General features: G+C 39.6%; 1 protein-coding gene across 1 annotated transcript in view; it reads left to right on the forward strand.

Moving 5' to 3' along the window:
* Window positions 1–19,632, forward strand: part of AOPEP (aminopeptidase O (putative)) — a 165,760-nt gene that overhangs the window by 71,803 nt on the left and 74,325 nt on the right. The window contains exons 10-12 of the mRNA XM_054178269.1: window positions 2,850–2,910; window positions 11,813–11,875; window positions 12,477–12,560. Coding sequence (XP_054034244.1) covers window positions 2,850–2,910; window positions 11,813–11,875; window positions 12,477–12,560 — 208 coding nt within the window. The remainder of the gene's footprint in view (window positions 1–2,849; window positions 2,911–11,812; window positions 11,876–12,476; window positions 12,561–19,632) is intronic.

The following is a 19,632-nucleotide window of genomic DNA, read 5'->3' on the forward strand; positions in this document are numbered from 1 at the left end:
TAGTGGTCTGCTACTTGTATGGTTAATAACTCAGGCTTACCAACCATATTCCTTGGGTCTCTTCATAAATTGTCAGTTAGTTATTAAATCAATGTTAGAACAATGTTGCAAGTTCAAACTGCTCATCAGTACAGGTGTGTATGTCTTTCATACATATCTTCTTTGTTACTCACATTGTCATTACTATGATTTTAACTGAAACAGACAACAGGTAGACAACTAGGTCCCAAATCAAGTCATTGGGAAAGATTTTTCCTTGTGTTTTTGATTCATTCATATTTTGGTAAGCTAAAATATATATGCTAGACAAAACCCAAAGGAAATCATATCTATCTACAGGGAGTGATGGCTAGTTGACAGAATCACTGATCGGTCACCCGTCTTTGATTTGCTTTAGCTATGCCTCCAAATGTAGCCGGAATGTTTTACTTTGAAAATGATTAAAGAAAACGACAGTTCATGAGGCAAATATGCTTTTTGAACTATTTTTAGTAAGATATCTCAGATTTCTAATCTTCCTTTACCAAAACCCCAGTTACACGCTTTCATGGGTACTGTTCATTTGCTACAACTTCTCACTCCAAAAGTGCTTTTTTCTGCTTGATGGAGGAATCAAGTGGGTTTATGTTAAAGTTTGTGGAGTGTCTTGGAGGTCTCGTGCTATAAAAACTTGATATATAGACATATTTTATAATGCTAATTTTCAAATTATCAATAATGTTAGTATTTTACAGAGTTTGCTCTGAAACATTGGTCATGAACAATAACAGCATGCATGTTAGGAGATCGTTCCTAGTCTGATCAGTTTATTGTCTGAACAAACAGACAAAAGATGAGATAATGGACGTAATTGCATTCTCATTTTACATTCTTATTAGACAACTGTAGTACAAAGTAATTGAAGAACCTGCCCAACCCTGCAAGAGCTCTGTTGCACTGCTAATCAATTGCACCTATCACAAATCAGTGCAGCTCCTTACCAGAAGGCCATTCAGGAAATAGCACACACATCAAGTCCTTATAGATGCTTAACTGCAACATAAGCAAATGGTAAACACTGCTCTAGATCATTTGTTTTGAATAGCATTGTTTGTGATCTATTTTTGGGGCTTGATGTGAAACCCAGCATGTTAGTGGAAACACTTCCAAGGACTTCAGAGTTCTTCAGAATTGATTCTCAGTATATTCAGAATAGATCTTTGCAATGGTCTGCAAATTACTCATATACTGGGGGTGGGGGGAGGAGGGGAAGGGGAGGGAAGTGAATGCCTGTAAACTCCTAAAACTAGTTGCTTTTTTTTGATAAGTGCCAAGCTGGATATCCTAAGTTGGGGGGTGGGGAGGAAGGATTTTTCTGTGTGCAAAGAACACTGCATATGATCACACAACAGGTATTTAGCTGAAACTGAGGGTGCTGCAGGCAGAGAAACAGCCCTTGAGAAAAATGTCTAAGTATCAGGAGAGGCTGAGCCACTTCACTAGTGGCATTTTTGCTGGGATCAGTGTGCTGTCAGAACAGCGCAATCGTCCTTGGTGTCATACGCTCATTTCAAAGCCAGTGTTTTGGGCTTTACAAGAAATAGCATGCATATGAAAAAAACAGTGCTTCACAACAAATGTAGCACAGTTTATTTTGTATAGTTGGTTGTGGGTTTGGGGTGGGGTTGGGATTGGGTTTTGGTGGTTTGTTTTTTGTGTGTGTGTGAGGAAAACTGACACTTTAAGTTTTGTTTCTGGGAGAAAAAAAAAAAAGAGAGAGAGAGAGAGAAACTGGCATTGTGAGGCTGTGCTTCTTACTCCTAGATAAGACAAATTAAATGCACAAAAAGGGTATATTTCCCTAGTTGTTAGTTCTACTGGAACACTAAGATGTGTTGGGTTTGTTTCATGCAATAGCAAATAAAAAATTATGACTATGCTGCTTCAGAGAGAGCAGTACAAGATATCCACCCTTTTTATAGGCTTGCTGGACAGGAACGGGGAGTGGAATAGATCACCTCTGACCCAGGGGACCCTTCCTCCTGGGAGGGGGAAAACCAAGACTCTCTCTGCCCACCTGGATCAAGTTGGATTGGTGTAACTCAGCACACACCGTGAGACCTCATGTGGAGTATTGTGTTCAGTTTTGGGCTCCCCAGTTCAAGAGAAGCAGGGAATTACTGGAGAGAGGGCTGCAAGGATGTTTGAGGGAATAGAACATTTCTCCTTCGAGGAAAGGCTAAAAGACCTGAGGCTGTTTAGCCTGAAGAGAAGACTGAGAAGAAATCATATCAATGTCTACAAATACCTGAAGGGTCAATGTCAAGAAGAACGGGCCAGTCTATTATCACTGGTGTCCAGTGATACAACGAGGGGCAACAGACACAAACAGAAAGTTCAGAAGACAGAAGACAGAAAGTTCCACCTCAATATGAGGAAAAACTTCTTTATAATGAGGGTTACAGAGCACTGGAACAGGCTATCCAGGGAGGTTGTGGAGACTTCTCTGCAGACTTTCACCTGGATGCATTCCTGTGTGGCCTGCTCTAGGTGAAATTTCTTTGTCAAGGGGGTTGGACAAGATGATCTCCAGAAGTCCCTTCCAACCCCTGTGATAAGAACTGAATTTATCATTTGAGTTTTAAGCACACAAAATTTGATTTATCTTTAATTTGCTATCTCTGATGGTGTTACGACAGACTCACGGAATGGTAAGGGTTTTAAGGGACCTCTAGAGATCACCTGGTGTAATGCCCCCTGATAAAGCAGTACAACCAATATGTGGAATTCAGGGTTTTGCACAGCTTCTAAACCTGGTATTTGTGTGCATGTTTTCTAATGTTCTCTTTTTTTTTATTCTTTTTTTAAAGATCTGGGTTAACTGTAGAAAGTATCTTCCAGAATTGGCTTGACACTTCCGGAATGCCAAAGGTAAAAATGAAATACCAGTTCTGAGTTCTTTCTGGAGTCTTGCATTTCTTGTTACATTACACGTTATTTAAATCATTACCTGAACTTGTAACCCATATGGTTATAAATAAACAGTTTTGTTGATGACTGCTTTCCACATCTTTATAGGGCTTTAGCTTTTATTAGTTGCAGATTTTTACTACTATGATTGTCTCAACAAATATACCAAAGGTCAAATCTATAAAACTATTGCTTAATATTGTAGTCACATAGGACTATGTTTTACAGTACAGTGGAGGACTCTACTAAATCTAAGGGGCATTGTTCACAGTTGTCAGTATATGAGTTACTTTGAAGCCGCAGTAACTCAATGTTAAACTATTTGTACTTTGATATTTTGTGAATAATGTGGAGAGCAGCCAGGCAGAAAGGGACATGGGGGTAGTGGTTGATAGTAGGCTGAACATAAGCCAGCAGTGTGCCCAGGTGGCCAAGAGGGCAAATGGCTTCCTGGCCTGTATCAGGAATAGTGTGACCAGCAGGAGCAGAGAGGTCATTCTGCCCTTGTACTCAGCCCTGGTTAGGCCACATCCTGAGTACTGTGTCCAGTTCTGGGCCCCTCAGCTTAGGAAAGATGTTGAGTTGCTTGAACGTGTCCAAAGAAGAGTAACAAAGCTGGTGAGGGGTTTGGAGCACAAGCCCTGTGAGGAGAAGCCGAGGGAGCTGGGGTTGCTTAGGCTGGAGAAGAGGAGGCTCAGAGGAGACCTTCTTGCTCTCTATAACTACCTGAAGGGAGATTGTAGCCAGGTGGGGGCTGTTCTCTTTTCCCAGGGAACCAGCACCAGAACAAGAGGACACAGTCTCAAGCTGCACCAGGGGAGGTTTAACCTGGATGGTAGGAAGAAGTTCTTCACAGAAGGAGTGATTGGCCATTGGGATGGGCTGCCCAGGGAGGTGGTGGAGTCACCATCACTGGAGGTGTTTAAGAGGAGACTGGATGAGGCACTTGGTGCCATGGTTTAGTTGATTAGATGGTGTTGGGTGATAGGTTGGACTTGATGATCTCAAAGGTCTTTTCCAACCTGGTTATTTCTATTCTATTCTATTCTATTCTATTCTATTCTATTCTATTCTATTCTATTCTATTCTATTCTACATAACTACATATTGGTGGATGGAAATATTGAGATAGTAAACAAGTGAAATCCTTTTTTGTTGAGATACAGTAGATTTGGAGACATTGACAGTGAGAATGACCTGTTCAGAAGGGAAGTCTCATTGAAACATATGGTTTGGGGGGGAAAAAGGGAAGGGGCTTTGAAGAGGTATGATTTTCTTACTCAATAAAGTTTAACGGTGACTGTGATAGATAGTTTTGAAGTTGGTAGCATTAGTCAGAAGAACATTCTGCTGCCTAAATACTGAAGTATGCTACTTAGCCTTTGAAATTTTCACCTGAACATTGAAAGAACTGATTTGACAGTTGCATTCTAGTGAGCTGATATTTGAGAAGTAATCTTAAGAAAACATGTCTGCTGCCTTAAGATAAGTGCCAATTCCTGTATGTGGAAAGCATACTTTGAGGAATAGGAACTTCCTTTTAAAAAAAATGGTGTTGTTTTCATATAAACAAGCCTGTAGATTGCAAGATTAAATGATCCTTTCAAAGTCCTTAAAAATTTAAATGAGTATAGGTTAAAAACAGAAATTGGTTGTCTTTTTCAGTGATACCAAGCAGAATAAGAAAAATGGCTTTTGATGAACACATTAGTGCTGTGGGTTTTTTTTCTGAAATGAGAAGCTGTACTTTCAACATTGCATCTCATTTTCCTAGAAGATGTTTTATGACAGAAGATGTTTTAGATAATGATTATCCATCTGCAAGTCTTTCTAGATAAACTATACTATAGGAATAATTTGGTATTTTGTTTGTAGAAAACTGCTAAATAATTTGTAAGGTCTGTTATTCTTTGAATAGATGCTGTGCTGATCTAAAGAAGGTTATGGCATAAAATGACCTTTTAATTTATTTAGCCATTCCTATAAATTCTACTTAAGATAATGATAGTTAAGACACAACAGTGGTATATTTTTGTTCATTGAGTAGGTCAAAAATTCAAGAAAAATGCTTATATAAAATGATACCTCCTTAAATGTTAGTAAGCACCTAAAGTTATTTCAGAGCTCTTCAAGAGTGGATTAGAGTATTGTTATAATTTTGGAAGACTTAGAGCAAGTTTCTTCTGTATTGCACGTGATTGCTGATTTTAGGGGAAACACACAGATATTCAAGATCAGAAAAACAGTGCTGTGAATTATTGCAAAATTAGAATACATTCTGCAACAGGTGAGACACATTTGTAGTGATAAGTAACTTGGGGTCTAGTTTGAATGTGGATGTTAATTTTTAAATATTAAGTTTGAAAGCATTACCCATAACATTTCAGTGCCTCTGTTGTTCTAATTTCCAAAAGTGAAGTTTAAAACAGTGATTTTTGAGTCTTAATTTAGCCATTATTTGAATAATTCAGAAAAAATTGCCTTGAGATTCTCAGCTGTGACTGTGAGTCTGCATTAAGACCAAGGAGGATATGTCACTGGATTAAGTTTAGTGATCTGCTCAAACATCGTCTTGCCTCTGTGGTCACATCTTCACAAATGTTTTTTCTATATTTCTTCAGGCTACCTTTCAATGTTTTATGTGTCCACCTCAAAGGTACAGTAGTAATTGTAGTAGTATAGTAAATCTTCATAAATAATAGCTTGTTCAGGAAGTTGAAATGCATCTGAAACAAACTTCTGAAATAATTGTGGGCTGGATTCCACATGTTTGTTCATTAGAATCTCTTTTAAGTTTAATAAATCTTGAGCAGTTGATCCTGCTCCCTTTTCCTATTAATTGCATTGCTGAACACAAAAGCTATGTTATGTGCAGAATGACTGAGTTTATCCCTACTAGGAGGGAGTTATGTTTGGTATCTAAAGAACAATAAGAGTTTGCTGCCTGACTGATCAATGATGGATCAAGTTCACATTCCGAAGCTCCCACTCTCCCACCTACATGTACAGGAGGTGGAAACAGCAGAGAAGGAGGACAGGCCCTCTTTGACACAGAAATGTTGAACTGAGGCTTGCCTAACAAGGACACAGCTGGGCTTGCATAGCAATAAACATTGGTTTTAATCCTTTGTTTGTACAAACATCCAAAGAAAAGCACAACATTTAGCAGACAATTAATTTTTGCTTACCCATTGTTTTCTTTACTCAATGGAAACAATCCATAAAAGTTTAAAATATTTTTTTGCTACCTTGTAAGAAAAGAGCTTTTCTCTATTAATTAGGAAAGAGTAACCTTAAAAATGCATGGAACTCCTCCAGTTTGGAATCACTCATAACTAGTGTTAGTGCATTGGACACAGGATATGAAATATCAAGACGTCAAATGCTATTTGGGAAATAATATTTGAGGTCCTTTTAGTGCAGAAGTTGGGCATGAGGCTGAGGTAAACATTTTATGTAACTGCAACAAGTTACCACCTTCCCTCCCCAGTGGTCTAGGGTTTTTTAAAAGAAACACCCATTTTTACCTCCTGGAAATTTTCCCTGTTTTATAGGCTTTTAGAAATACATGTTTGTGAGTGGAAGGAATGAGTGTATGGGGAAGATGTATTTAATGCATGTGTATAAACACATACTATGTGTATGATATCCATGTAGCCCTCTGTTGTGCAGCAGTCTTTGTTCCATCTCCACAGGTGCTGATACAAGCAATGTTAAATTCTTTCAGTGTTGGCTGAATTAGAATATTTGGATTTATGCTATTAATATAAATTACCATCTCTCCTAAAATATGGATAACATCCAAGCAGCATTCAGTGAATAAAGCTCTGCCTGTGGAAACAGGCACAAAATCAGTTAGAGGACATGCTGTTCTTACAGGAGCACATTCTAGGCTGGATTTCTTTTTCAGTAATTTTGATCTGTCATTGATACACCACTTCTGGCAATCCAGATGTATCAGCCATCTTGCCATTTTCAGTTGTAGCCCACTGCCTCCGTAGAGTGCCAAATTCTGATGACAGTCGTATTAAAATCCTTGCAGTTGTTACCACTGGGGAATGTGGTCAAATGTTTCAAGCCTAGGGAGCTAATTTGTCTGTATTTCCATTTTCTGAATCTTTTCATAAAAGATTGGAAGTCAGCTCTCTTCTGCCAGAGCAGTTTTCAGGTCACACAGACTAAGGGCACATTACATTGTCAGTTTCCAAGCTAATTGCTCAACTGAAACTAGTGCTCTTCCCTCCAATGGCCCACTCCCTCCCCCCACCCCCCAGTCTTCTGTGTGGTAGGAAAAGTTATGTATCTTGCATTATTACTGAGATGACAGAGGTGATGGCATCAGCCCTAATGAGTAGACAATATGGTTCCAGTACTATTGAACAAAACTATGCTCAGTGGTAGAGCGCATGCTTCGCATGTGTGAGGTCCCAGGTTCAATCCCTGGCATCTCCAGAGGCTTTCGTTTCTGATGGTGTTCAAGAGAGGATTGGACATGGCACTTGGTGCCATGGTTTAGTCATGAGGTTTGTGGTGACAGGTTGGACTCGAAGATCTTTGAGGTCTCCTCCAACCTTGGTGATTCTCTGTGTGTGTGTGTATGAGTGAGATAATTTTTTGGCTTATGTGACATGGGATGGTGTATAAAGTTACAAAATCACAATTTGTAGACTGGTGAAATTGACTACATCCCCTAGGAGAAAACATGACATAATGGTAAAATCCTTAGACTTTTCTGTGTGCTTGCTGGCATCCACACAGATATGGATGTATAAATGTAGGTGTGTATACATGGTGTAAAATTCAGTAATTGAGAAGAAAATAAAATCTCTAGAAATTAGAGGTTGGAAAATAGCTGTGTTATTGATTTACTCTGCTTGCAGAAGCTCTCCTGAAATTCATTTACAGTAAATATTTTTATTCCTCTATATTCCATTTTTTTCTTTTTGCCTCCCAGTATCCCAGGACTGCTTGCAAGCCAACATAATGGCACTGCTTCTATGTTCACCTTAGATAAAACATCCTTAGTTTATCAATACTGAATCTCTTAGCATTTGAGTATCACAGACCAGTGGAAGTTATAAACACCTTATGCAAAGGAAAAGTGTATTAGTATAATTCTTCACTCAATTAGGAAATACCACAGCCTGAACAGTGAACCAGGACTGAGGTCATGTAGACATTCTCTCTTTAAGTTGGGCATTCCATCACCCTTTTATCCAGTGTACGTAAGGTGGCCATCAATGGGTCCATGTCCAAGTGGAGGCCAGTGACAAGTGGAGTCCCTCAGGGATCAGCCCTGGGACCAGTCTTGTTCAACATCTTTGTTGGCGACATGGACAGTGGCATTGAATGCACTCTCAGCAAGGTTGCAGACGACACCAAGCTGTGTGGTGCAGCAGACACGCTGAAGGGAAGGGAGGCCATCCAGAGGGACCCTGACAGGCTGGAGAGGTGGGCCCAAGCCAGCCTCATTAGGTTCAACAACACCAAGTGCAAGGTCATGCATATAGGTTGGGGCGACCCCAAGCACTGATACAGGCTGGGCAGTGACTGGCTTGAGAGCAGCCCTGAAGAAAAGAACTTGGGGGTGCTGGTGGATGAGAAGCTCAACATGAGCCAGCAGTGTGCACTTGCAGCCCAGAAAGCCAATCACATCCTGGGCTGCATCAAGAGAAGCACAGCCAGCAGGTCAAGGGAAGTGATTCTTTCCCTCTATTCTGCTCTGATGAATAGAATAGAATAGAATAGAATAGAATAGAATAGAATAGAATAGAATAGAATAGACCAGGTTGGAAAAGATCTTTGAGATCAAGTCCAACCTATCACCCAACACCATCTAATCAACTAAACCATGGCACCAAGTGCCTCATCCAGTCTCCTCTTAAACACCTCCAGTGATGGTGACTCCACCACCTCCCTGGGCAGCCCATCCCAATGGCCAATCACTCTTTCTGTGAAGAACTTCTTCCTACCATCCAGGCTAAACCTCCCCTGGTGCAGCTTGAGACTGTGTCCTCTTGTTCTGGTGCTGGTTCCCTAGGAGAAGAGACCAGCCCCCACCTGGCTACAATCTCCCTTCAGGTAGCTGTAGATGAGACCCCACCTGGAGTACTGCATCCAGTTCTGGAGCCCCTGTTTACAAGAAATATATGGACGTGCTGGAATGTGTCCAGAGAACAGCCATGAGGATGATCAGAGGGCTGGAGCACCTCTCTTATGAGGACAGACTGAGGGATTTAGGGCTGTTCAGCCTGGAGAAGAGAAGGCTCTGAAGAGACCTTATTGTGGCTTTCCAGTATCTGAAGGGGACCTACAAGAAAGCTGGTGAGGGACTTTTTAGGGTGTCAGGTAATGATAGGACTAGGGGGAATGGAACAAAACTAGAAATGGGGAGATTGAGATTGGATGTTAGGAAGAAGTTCTTTACCATGAGGGTGGTGAGACACTGGAACAGGTTACCCAAGGAGGTGGTAGAAGCCTCATCCCTGGTTTTTAAGGCCAGGCTGGATGTGGCTCTGAGCAACCTGATATAGTGTGAGATGTGTCTGCCCATGGCAGGGGGATTGGAATTAGATGATCTTTGAGGTCTCTTCCAACCCTAACAATTCTATGGTTACTTCCTTTTGGAGTATGGCAGACTACAGTAAGAGAGAAAATGCACATTTTCTCCCCTGCCTTTCTCACCTCTTTCCTCTTTTCCACTGCACTCTTCCCTTCTCTCTCTCCTCTTCCGAATTTTCACAGCAAAATTTCCTAGTCTGGTCATGAGTTAAATGTCATTGAAGCATCAATAAGTAGAGTAAACAGGGCTGTGCCCATCCCTTGTTAGGCGCACCCTGTTCCTTTAACTGCTTGCTTTCTTTGGCAGGTTGCCTTCATGGGCATGTTGGCTCCTATCTCACACAGCAGTACAATTCTCATACAGTATATGTGTGTTCAAATTATGATGTGGGCAGCAGCCAGCACTAGGGAAGCCCAGCTGTTGGCTTTACAAGATATACTGCCATTACAAAAAGCTGACAACAGTTCCCACCAAGTTTCTCCACTGCTGTGCAACTACTAACAGGAAAACAGGAGCTACCTCTGAATTTTAACACACAGCATGTTTGTGTGTTCTCATGTTCAGGGATTTTCATCCCAAATTGGCCTCAGGGTCTGCAGGCTTGGAAATCTCATGTAACTTAGTTGTCTCCAGATGATTCTCAGTAAGGGAAGGGTAATTCTTTAAAGGATTTTAAAGTATGAATCTATTTCATTGTTTCTATGACCAGTGTTTCCCATAGCTTCTTTGGGAATGCACAATCTCATCTGTTAATTGATCCAAGGAAATATCATTTAGGTAGTTACAATAATTCATGTTTTCCATTAACTTTTGTTGTTGTTGTTGAAATTGTTTGCTCTCAAAATTGTTATCTTTGAACTGCGCTCTGTTCTTCATTCAAATGCCCACAGTTCAGGTGCCAATATATAGAAACTTTTGGAACTAACATTTAGAGGAAAGTCTGTTGTGGCTTTACAAAACAAAAATATGTCGTTGATACAAGTTTCAAGTAGACCTGTTGTGACCATAAATTAAAATCTATAGTAAGATTTTCTACTGTGGTATGTTTAAAAGTTCTTTTTTTTTTTGTTTAATACTTCATAGTGACATTGCTTCTATTTAAAGCATTTAGCTTGATCTTGGCTTTCATCTAAAGCTTTTGATCTTGAAAGAAGGATGTGGCAGTAAAACAAAAAGGGCGGAAGAAAGTTTCGTGTTTTTTTAAGTGCTAAAGTTAAAGGGATACTGTCAAGATTTAGTGAACACTAACTGGTCTTACCCTTATTTACTTAAATTTACTTTATACCAAGTGTGATGCAATCTGTGCTTTATTGTCTCTCATTTTCAATGCTAAATGCAAAGCATTTAATAAAATCCCAAATGAAGCATTTACAATATTCGGAATTTGCATAGCTGACATTATTTGGGTTTTCCCCTTCACGGCAGACTTTGAATATCCTCTTCTAAGGGCACAAAACATCTGTTGAAGTCCCATGCCTAAATGTAGTCACCTGCTTGCAGTCTGTTGTTGAGTAAAACTGAGGTTTCAGTAAAGGGTCTGATATGCTATAATGTGAATAAAAAGCATTTCAGACCTTCCAAGGCAATTTAATAATTGCATTCTTTAGTTGTCAAGCAAGTACTCAGGGAAATCTCGAAGTACTTAATGGTGATGATACTTTCTTGAAGTAGCCCCGCTAGGCTGTTCCTGTGTCTGCACAGACCTCTAACAGGGCTGTTTATGAGAAAGTTCATAGGGACGCGTCTTTCATGGCAAGGGAGTTGAAGGGAGAGCCTCCCTATAAACACTAAACTGTAAACCCGTGAAGGGCTCCCCCCGGCGAGCGGGTCAGAGAGAGCGCGGCGGTACCGCCGAAGCCTTCCCCGAGGCTGGGCGGGCTGAGCGGAATGAAACCCAGACTGGGTGGAATATTCACCCTGCCCGCTGTCGTGGAGGCACCGCTAGTGGTAGGGCAGACACAGTGAGCCGTCCGAGCCCTGCCGAGCCGCCCCGTGCCGCGCCGGAGGGATGTGCAATAACCCCAGTGAGGCCGCCCCGAAGCCGGCCGGCCCTTACGTCTTCAAGGGAAGCCACTCCTCTCCATGGGGCTCCGGGGCCGAAGCACGAGGGCGGGGGACCCTGGAGGTGTTTCATTTCCTACCCGAGGGCTGCGGCGTTTCGCTACCGCGGCCGGGAACGGCGGGACGGGGCGGGCGCGGCCCCGGCCCCTGGTGGCGGCGGCAGCAGCGGGGAGACTGGGCTTCCATCGGCCATGCTCCGCGGGCGGGCCCGCCTTACTGTGCGCTTTCTCCCCTGTGTAGCCTTTGCTTGAGGAGGATGAGAGTTGGAAGGAGTGTCAGCTCGTCCAGCAAGTGAGCGGCGAGGTGAGGAAAAACCTTTCTATCTCTTCTTTCCCTTCCAAATACTCTCCTTGAGTTTTCCACTGACCCTCCCTCCCCACCCCCGCCACTCTTTTGCCTAAAAAAAACCCTGCTCTCATATTAGAAATGAAAGTATTTGTATGGGTGAATAGTCCCACATATGTTATTATTTTATTAAATAATAACTCCCCCGTTATTTAAATTTGGTGTTCATAGTCTGGAGCAACATTTGAGTGGGTGGCTGAAAATAGCGTCTTACTTGAAACAGAAGGTGTAAAGAGATTTTCCACAGGATTTTTATTCACCGAAATAATAACCTTCTGTTTGGTAACTTGGTCCACCATCAAACATGGTTTTTGTGCAAAACCCCCTTAAACTGGAAGCTTTAAGATGGAGAACACCACCTCATATTTTGACCACGCACAAGCAAGTAACCAGATTACCTAAAATTATGTCATTCCATATGGGAAGAGTGCTTTTCCTCTTTCCAGTGGAGCAACGGAAAACCTTGTCTTGAGTCTGTTTATAGATTCTTACTAATGCTGAATAGCTACTTGGAGGTCACATTGTCTTCCTAAAAAAGCGCTACGTTTTTGACCCCCAGGTGGCAAAATGGATTCAGGCAAACCAGAGGATCAGAAAAAGTGGCAAAAAGAAAAGAAAGCCGGATGAAGTTGTTTTCCAAAAGGTAAGGGTTCGTAATGCGTGTTTAATGGGACAAAGGGCAGCGCAACAAAATAATTTTCCAGTGACACCCTCTCAAACTCTATAGAGACATGATTTAGCAGCTCTGATGTTGATGAAATTTGAGGGTAAATCTGCAATTATAAGAAATGAACAGTCTTTTCAGATGTCTGTAATTCTTTGACAGAAATTCCTTATAGTTTTATTAAGTTGGGATACTCTGAGGAAGAAAGAGACGAGGGCTTTCATCAGAGAAATCAAAGAACTTCACAGCTTTTAACAGAACCTTCACGACTGTTTGCAGATTTCCAGATACTGGTAACTGAGAAACAATTTTCATGGTGGATATTGGACAATAATAGATCTGATATGTATATTGAAGCACAGGTTCTGACTATGCTCTTGGCTTTCATTTACAGTGTGAGTTTGAAAACCATATATTTCCAATGTAGATTTTAACTGATAGAAACATATCTAGGTGGTTATTTTTTAATTACTGGAAAGGACTGAAAAAACAACCTAAACTATTTTTAAGATGGTGATTTTTGATTTGACTGTTGTGAAACATTTGTTCTGTAATGTTGAATTGCCTATTTAAATTACAGTATGGAGAGGTAAGTAATTAGCTGGCTGTTTTCTGGCCTCTAGGCAGTGGGGAGAAAGCGCATAAGGGTGCATTTCCAAATGCATAGTTTCAGCTGTGGGGTTTTGGTTGCTTTGATTTTGCAAACAATTTTTATATTATTTAAAAAAAAAAACCTTGTTACCTTTAAAGGATTAAAATAGCAGTGGGTTATTTTGCTGTTTTGACAGGGCTTCTAGAATGGATGATGAATCATTCCTGTTTCTGTAGCCAAATTCTTGCTGATAGCATGGTTGCCAACTCCTGGGATGTGTTGCCTTAGTATGGGCATTGCAGTATATGACAAATGTCAACGAAGTGCTTTGTTATGTGTGAATGATTTACTAGCCCCATGGTGAGACAAAACCACCAAACAGCATCCTTTAATTCATTACTCGTTTGATTTTGTACCTGGAATATATTGTTTTGGAAGAGAGTTCTGGGTTGTTCTTTAGAATGATGATCGAAAAAGAGATAGCATAAACTGTTGCAACAGATAATTCCATTTCTGTTTATAATTTTGTATGTGAATGTTTGTTTCCAACATATGTGTAGCATTTGTCTTCACAGTCATTTTCTGTTAAGATGAAGAAGAAATGTTTAAGTTTAAAAGAAGTGTCTTCATGTGAATTTGTGAGCAAAATGCATGGATGGTGCATGTAGCCCTATTACAAGCAAAAGGAAGCGTACTTTTTGAAGTGATTTTAAAATACTGTGAAAAGATGTAGCCTACCACTGCACCCTAACATGAGGCTTACACTATTCCACCCCTCCTGTTCTGGTTTTATGGGAGAAACCTTCCTCAGTGCAAAACCTCTTTTCACCTGTAACATGCTGTTTCTGTTGTGGGGGTTGTCTCCTACTGCTCCGGGTTTGGGAGAACTTTCGTATGTAAGCTTGGTACATTAGAAATGCAAAACCTTGTGTATAAACTGAAGGTATATGATCAGTGTTCTGCTAAAGAGTAATTCTTGGGTAGGATCTTTGCATCTGAGAAATGCAAATTAAAATTGGAGGCAAGAGTACACATTGTCTTGTAAAATCCATAAGTATTAATGATTCTTGGAGATTATGCAGATTGATAGCGCTGCATTGAGAGGCTGTTTAACCCCATGGAAGGAGAAGATGTGACAGTGACCTTACATTTGGTAGTGAAACAGTTGGCCAGCGCTGACAGTTGGATTCTTCGTGATTTTTAGGAGTTTGATCATTGAAATGGTGATTTTTCCAATACAGTTAGACAAGAGAAAATAAAAAAAGGGAGAGGGACCACTCTTGTGCTGGAAAAGCTTTATCGTCTTTGGCTTCAGAGTTTGTTATAACTGAGTTTCCAAGATGGACTTACCAGCTCATGTGGTGCCGAGCCAGCGTGGATTGTGCTAACCCCTCTTCCACTGGAATTCCTGAATTTTTAGCTGTGTCCACATTGGCTTGTAGCAGCTTACATGCAGCAGTTTAGGTAAGTCTTCAGGGATAGACCAGAGAGCAAGAAAGGAAAAAGCATGCAGTGGAAAGCACCGTTGAAGAAAGTACCAGAGGTAGAAATAAAACCATGTGGTCCGAAGAGTTAGGTAGGAAGTAAAGCAGTAAGTTAACAAGTTAGAGAGCTGGTACCGCTCATATCACAAGTGTAATTACCACAAGGATAGTTGTATGTTCTGCTACGTCTAGAAAACTGAGCTTTGCTTTAATTTGTTTACAATTTCAAAACAAGCACTAACTTGTTAAATGTAGCTTCTCAACTTTCATATGCCTGTACTACCTGATCTTCCTCTGCCACTTTTTTCCTTTGTGATAGGAAGTCCTATTTCTAACACAAGATGGATGACTTTGCTGTACTGAGACACCACCAAGTCAAAGCAACTGCTTCTGCATCTAAGTACAAAATCTAGGATAGGGAAATAACTCTGTATGGAATAAGTGAAACAGAATTGTGGAGGAAAGGTTAGTGACAACTGTCAGGGAATTGTTTCTTGGAAAAAAGTTGCCTTCTAAACAGTTCAGTGTGTAGGAGATGACTTCACCTATTTAAAATTAATTAGGAAAAAATCATATGCTGGATAAGAACTGTGTAACTCATAATGTTAACGGCACACAAGGGGCACGTGAACCATGAGGAAGCTTGTGTAGATGGGTGTGGTGCTGCTCTACAGTGTGGATGCAGACAGGATGGATTACAGCAGTATTATTCAATGAGTGGGGAAGACTTTATCAGTTCTCTTCCACTCTTCTTCTCCCTCTCTCTCATTTTTTAAATTGTTCTGAGTTTTCTACCTTTTCCTTTCATTATTTTTACTACACTGTCTCTGATGTATTTTATTTGTCCTCAGCAGCCTTTGTTACAATCTTTCCTTTCCTGCTTGCTTCTTCCTCTGGTCTTTGTCTCCTTTGGACTCCTTTAGTACTATTCATTACTTCCTATTTAATTTCATTTGCCTTTTCTGTTGTGTAAGTTACCTTTTTCTCACCTTATTTTCTGTTTGTAGTTCTCCATAGATACTCTTAAGGTGTGTGCGTGCACATATGTAAGTTTAAACTGCACTCAACCCTTGCATTTGTGCTTTTGTTATCCTTCCTATTCTTGTACAATCTTTACTCATTTATTCTTGAACCATCTCTTCTTCCCCTTGTCATTAGCTGGTCAGCACATCCAGAAGTATGTGTATCAACACAGAGTGTTGTTTGTGTGAGAAAATTAGAGAAGGTAGAACAGCTCTGAGAAAGAATTGTTTGGTTAAAATTAGTGTTGTTTCATTATGAAGAGTGTGATAGAAATGCTGAGTGTTATTATTCTTCTTGTTATACTGGACTGTGCCTGCTTGAAAAAAGGTTCCATTGTGGATGCCTGTGCTGACTATTAGGCAGAGGAAAATGATCTTTCAATCATACTAGTGGAATTGTGGCATGCAGTCTGTATCTAATGTGGAATTTGAGGAAAACCATATATTGTTATTAAGAAACTGATTCATTTTTACATTAAGTTCAGTGGTAAAACATAGAAGTGGCTTTGAATGTATTCTAGGAGTAGAAAAAGTGTCAAAGAATGAGATACCTAGGATAGACTGTAGTGAGGGAGAGAACTGAAATGCATGTGTATATACATGATGGTGCAAATTACCAAAGTAGCATTTTTCTGTTTCCATTTTAGTTTGATTCTGTACTGAAACTTTGAGGAATAATTCAACTTTTTCAGAATAGTTTCTGCTGCTTTTGAGGAGTGTTGTTTTCATGTATTTAAAATTTGCTAGTTTACTAAAGATATTTTATTTAACTTTGATTTTATTTTTTCCCCCCCTATTGGTTGTTGCTGCTGATCATTCTTCTCACTCCAGAGATTCACATTTGTCAGTGTTTAAGATTTGTTAGTAACCTAAGTAAAAATTGCTTTGTGGGAATAGCTGTTAAGTGTCTAATAAAACCCCAAACCAAACAAGGCCAAACTAATTGTGTCTGGCTAATGCTAAATGTTGTAACTCTTAATGTCCATTTATGACAAATTGACTAGTGTAACTGAAACACAAGAAACAGCTTTTGTAATTCATTAAAATGAGTTGTGGTGCTGTACTTTGAGTAGAAAATGTTTTGAACTCATAGCAAAAAAATAGGTATTGAGAAAAAATGTGTAATCTGATAAAAAAGAGCTTCTATTTAGGAAATTTATTCAGAACTCTATGCTTCTGCTAATTCAGGTAAAGGGATGTCAGCATATAATGCATTAAAATTAATTCAAAACTTTTAATTACCAGGTTGTTTTTTTTTCTCAAAGTGAGTGTTTTTACTTGACTTTGCTAAACTGAGAATCAAAGCAAAGATCAAATCTTAAATACATTTCTTGAGCTTGTGCATTGTATAGTGCTACTTTCACTGATTGCAAGTAACGTGTAAGTCCTTTGGCAAACAGGAGTTAGGATGGCAAATTTTATAGCCATTTTTATACCCTCATGCACAAGAGCTGAGCTGCATTAAATGCTGTTAAGCTCTCTGAGAAACACAACCTGTCTTAAAAAATAATCCTGCTGAATCTATGTGAATATAATTTCAGATCATTTAAAAGTAAGCATTTTCAGCATTTAGTTTTGCATCTTTGTAAAAATACCTGCACTTAACATGTAATAGAAGAAGAAAACACGACATGTATGTGTAAAAAATGGAGAAATTTGAGTGGAATTTTTGATTTAGCCATAGTAATGTTTTTTCCTAAATTCGTCCATCTCTGACCCAGTATCAGCTGTATCTTAATTGCAGTAGTGTTGTGTCAGGATCTTAGTTTCTTTTTTAATAGCACCCATATGCATAGCATATTTCACATTGAGTCTTCCAGATGGAAATTATTATGATGATGTTGTCAAAGAGCTAATGTTCCTTTTAGGCCACATTCAGGCTGCATTTTTAGATCAATGAAGCAACTTACCAGTGTGTATGTAATGATGCACTCAATCCTCTTAAGTCTCTGAGATGACCATTTCTAAGCTGAAATAGCCATGGCCATGCCCTGAAATAGTTAGAGAAGTCCAAGGCAGCAGCCATCCTGTGCAGCAAAGGATTAAGGTCACTTTAATGTGGATTGTAAGGTTTGTGCAGGAGAGAAAAAAGCAGTTACAGTAGAGAAGTTTTTTCCTTTTGATTTGTCAGAAGAATTAGTTATACACATGTCAAGGAACACTGTTAGGCAATTAGTCTAACTGGAGAGCTTTTAACAGGGCAATGTTTGTGCATGTTATCATATGATACTAACAAGATGAATAGCATTATCAAATCTATGCCAACCAGCACCAGAACAAGAGGACAGTTTCAAGCTGTGCCAGGGGAGGTTTAGGCTGGATGTTACGAAGAAATTCTTCACAGAAAGAGTGATTAGCCATTGGGATGGGTTGCCCAGGGAGGTGGTAGAGTCACTGTTACCAGAGGTGTTTAAGAAGAGACTGGATGGGGTGCTTGGTGCCCCATGGTGTTGGGTGATAGGTTGGACTTGATGATCTTGAAGGTCTTTTCCAACCTGGTTAATTCTATTCTGTTCTACTAATGCCACTAACTTTTCAGTCTGCTGTTGTTTGTAGTTATAAAGCCCTGGTTTTAGTGGCTGAAATGTGCTCATTCATAACTTAGCTTACAAATACCTTTTTTTCTGTAATAAAACAGGAGATGGAAAATGTGAGAACAGTTCTGGTTTCCCCAAAACAACAGCAAAACAAAAAGCATTTAATCATTATTCTTAATATGTCTCAAATGTATGCCCCCACCAGTGTTTACTCAGTGAATTCTGAATGGTGGTGTAGTGAGCTTTAGGAGCATAAAGAAGACTGTCCCTTTCAGGGCATTTGCAACTGCAGCAATTTATTACATATTGAAAAAAGTTATATTTTCCATTCAAACACTCCATAAGTTTTCTTCTATAAAACTACTATGGATTTTCTGTTAGTTGAGGATATGGACTTGCCCATAGCAGCTGAAGAATCCACTTGATTTAAGTGTCCCCTCGTTGTTCTTGACATGTGACTAGCTGTAACGACTCTGAAGAAGGTGTACTGGTCTGGCTTGAATGTGTGCTTTATGTCAGTCTTACCTGTCTTTTTATTTCAGTCTTATATTTATTACATATTGTCAGAAATAGGTTCAACAATTTTTTATGAGCTATTGTTTTCATTCTATGTCTTTTTTTCAGTTTAGATTGTGTTTATATACTGTGTAGTAGAAGCACATCTATGGGAGTCTGTAAGTGTTGATTTTATTATTTAAAGCAATGTGTCAGCATGAAAGGTAAAGGCTAGGCCTTTAACAAAAGCAATAAAAAAGGTTTTGGTAGTTCTTAATCTGCTTTATTCATGGCGGTAATACTAAAAGTCATCATGGGTGCAACTTACAGTGCTGTCATCCTCACCTCTCCTTCTAGCACCCCAAGAAACACTTAGTGTGTTAAGGTAGCTCACTGTTAAAAGCAAATATGTTCTTTTTTGTTTTCATTAAATGGGCAGGATTGAATTCTTCAAGGTGTGTAAATTTTACTATATTCATTTGGTCTGTATGGTATATATTTTTGCGTTTTACTTTCTTCATGGGCACAAATCGACTGACTGTTCAAAATTGTGTAATTTTTGTAAGATATTTCAACTTACAGGTTCTGTGGAACCACATTTAAAAGTAGACTACATTATCTCGATATTAACACGGATATTTGTGCTTTAGAAATATGTATACATATTTTTGATCTGATGAGATACAAGACAAGCAGTATAGTATCTGTCAGTTTATTGGGACTGCAGTCTCACTTTGGATGAGTGAACAGAAAATGTTTTCTTTTTCTGTTGGTACTATTAATCTAGGTTCTTATCCTACGTTGAGCTCTATCCAGCCAGCCTAAATATCTGAACAGTGTCCTTGAAGCTCTGGGTATTGATACGTTGCTTGGTAAAGTAGGTACAAGCGATTGGTTGTCCCTTATGCTGTAATGGTGTCC

The sequence above is a fragment of the Dryobates pubescens genome, chromosome Z (assembly GCF_014839835.1).
Source record: "Dryobates pubescens isolate bDryPub1 chromosome Z, bDryPub1.pri, whole genome shotgun sequence".
In the NCBI taxonomy this organism is placed as follows: Eukaryota; Metazoa; Chordata; class Aves; order Piciformes; family Picidae; genus Dryobates; species Dryobates pubescens.